At 36.6% G+C, this 2281-nt stretch overlaps 1 protein-coding gene across 1 annotated transcript in view; it reads left to right on the top strand.

Annotated features, from left to right (window-relative positions):
- Nucleotides 1-2281, top strand: part of slc1a7a (solute carrier family 1 member 7a) — a 25699-nt gene that overhangs the window by 19075 nt on the left and 4343 nt on the right. The window contains exons 5-6 of the mRNA XM_016478033.1: nt 476-707; nt 789-888. Coding sequence (XP_016333519.1) covers nt 476-707; nt 789-888 — 332 coding nt within the window. The remainder of the gene's footprint in view (nt 1-475; nt 708-788; nt 889-2281) is intronic.

The following is a 2281-nucleotide window of genomic DNA, read 5'->3' as shown; positions in this document are numbered from 1 at the left end:
TTAATTAACTACATGTACTTACTGTATAGTTAGGGTTAGGATTAGGGTTACTTGCATGTAATTATGCATAATGTATTGTTATTATAATAGTAAGTACACGTAACGTGTAACAAGGACACCTTAAAATAAAGTGTTACCAAAAACAGTTAAATATAATCATTATTGTTCTTAAAATAAATATCTATTTTTCATACTGCACATTAGAATATTGTGATGCCTAAATTTACTTTTGAACTGATTGATTTGAGCTTTTAGTGTTTCATTTCATTTATTTAGACAGAATAATGAAGGCAATTATTGGCTAAAACATGGAAATAATTAATTATCAGCTCGGCCAGAATTGCATGCATAATGTTAAAAATGAACCTTGCATGTGTACAGTTCCTTTGATATTGTCTCTTTGCATTACTGTACTTTTTGCTGTGAATTTGTTTTATATATGCCATGTTAATAATGAATTGTAATGGAATTGTAGTATCGCACAAGGAGCATCCCTATCATGAAGCCCAAACCAGCCATTGGTCAGGACGTACTAGACGCCACCACCAGACGGGTCTTCATTTATGGGATCCAGGATGACAACGGCACAGATATCCAGAACTTCTCCCTGGACCTGACGCCACCTCCGGATGTGGTCTTCAGGACGCTTCCTGGCACCAGTGAGGGCATGAACGTCCTCGGCATCGTGATCTTCTCAGCTACTATGGGTGAGTGCATGCAGCAACATCTGGAATTCCACAGCTTTATCCAGTCTGTTTTATAAATACTCAGTTATTCTTGTCGTTTAGGAATCATGCTTGGAAGAATGGGACCAAATGGCAGCGCTCTCGTCAACTTCTGCCAGAGTCTCAATGAAGCCGTGCTGAAAATTGTGGCCATTGTTATATGGTATATACAACTAATACAAGCATCATGTAATTCAAACCCCAAATTATTGTATGTCTCACTACGACAATAAACCAAATCACTAGAGCCATTACACAGAGAGTTATGTTGGGGTCATTCTCACCAAACTATGGAAGCCTGTTTCCACAACTGAATAAAAAAAAAAAAAAAAAGGTAATTGCGACTTTGTATCTCACAATTCTGACTTTCTTTTCAGAATTGCGAGTTTATATCTCGCAATTATGGATTTTTTTCCTCAGGACGGTGAGATATAAACACGCAATCGCTACTTAAAACATCAGAATTGTGGGATAGAAAGTCGAAATTGCGTGTTATATAGTCAGAATTGCGAGATATAAACTTTTTTCTCGCATTTGTGAGTTTATATCGCACAATTCTGACTTTTAATACAAGTGCAAGTTTACTTTACATTATATAGCAATTCAGACTTCTTTTCTCAGAATTTTGAGATATAAACTCGCAATTATGAGCTGTCCAATTCTGAGGAAAAAAGACACGTTATAACTCACAATTGAGATATAAATCCACAATTCTGAGAAAAAGGTCAGAATTGCAAGTAGAATACGCAAGACGTGTCACTCGTATAGTTTTGAATAGGGAAAAATGCAACGCAACAGATTTGACCATCTGATTTTTACCAGTAAGAAAAAAGTGTTTTAAAGCTTGTTGTTATCTAAATAACATATATATCTATATCTAAAAATTACCTCAACTTAGCACCAGCAAGATTGTTAGCTAGACAGTTAGCATCAGCTAACAATATTTACTTATTTTCAATATGGTTATGAATCAGTGGTGGCTCGTGGGTTTTAAAATAGAGGAGGCACACTAATTGTATTGGTCTGGGGATCCCTGCCGATTATTATTATTATTATTTTTATCATTATTTGCTTAACCACTTTAAAATGGCTTTTTGGTTGCTTTTAGTCAGAAAACGTAAAGAAAACGACACACATACAGCAAGATAATATAATTTCACTTACCTGGCCTATCACTTGAAGCAAACATCCATCCCTTCTTAAAAGTCTGTTAAAAGGGCCGACTGCTGCTCTCCCTTTGTTTTTAATTTGTATATATACTGTTTGAATGACAGCTTGGTAAATCTGTTGGCAATCAAATATTCAATATCGCTACTCATAAGTACTTGGTACATTATCAGCGCAGCGGGAGACGTTCAAACTAATATCACGTAATTTACGTCTCTATGATGATTGGTTGATATACCAGAAGGGAGGCTAGCCTCCCTTACGAGGTGTCTTTTCTCAACACTCCTCAGCGCTGAAAGTGAACAATTGATGCTGATTGGCTATTTTTTTTTTACCAACGGAGGCACGAGAGCTCAGTGCTCGCTCGGCCTCCCCCTCCCCTTCTCCAT

Source organism: Sinocyclocheilus anshuiensis, unplaced genomic scaffold (genome assembly GCF_001515605.1).
Source record: "Sinocyclocheilus anshuiensis isolate Anshui unplaced genomic scaffold, SAMN03320099.WGS_v1.1 scaffold436, whole genome shotgun sequence".
In the NCBI taxonomy this organism is placed as follows: Eukaryota; Metazoa; Chordata; class Actinopteri; order Cypriniformes; family Cyprinidae; genus Sinocyclocheilus; species Sinocyclocheilus anshuiensis.
Note: the sequence above shows the minus strand (reverse complement) of the source record. Positions and strands in the feature narration are given on the sequence as shown.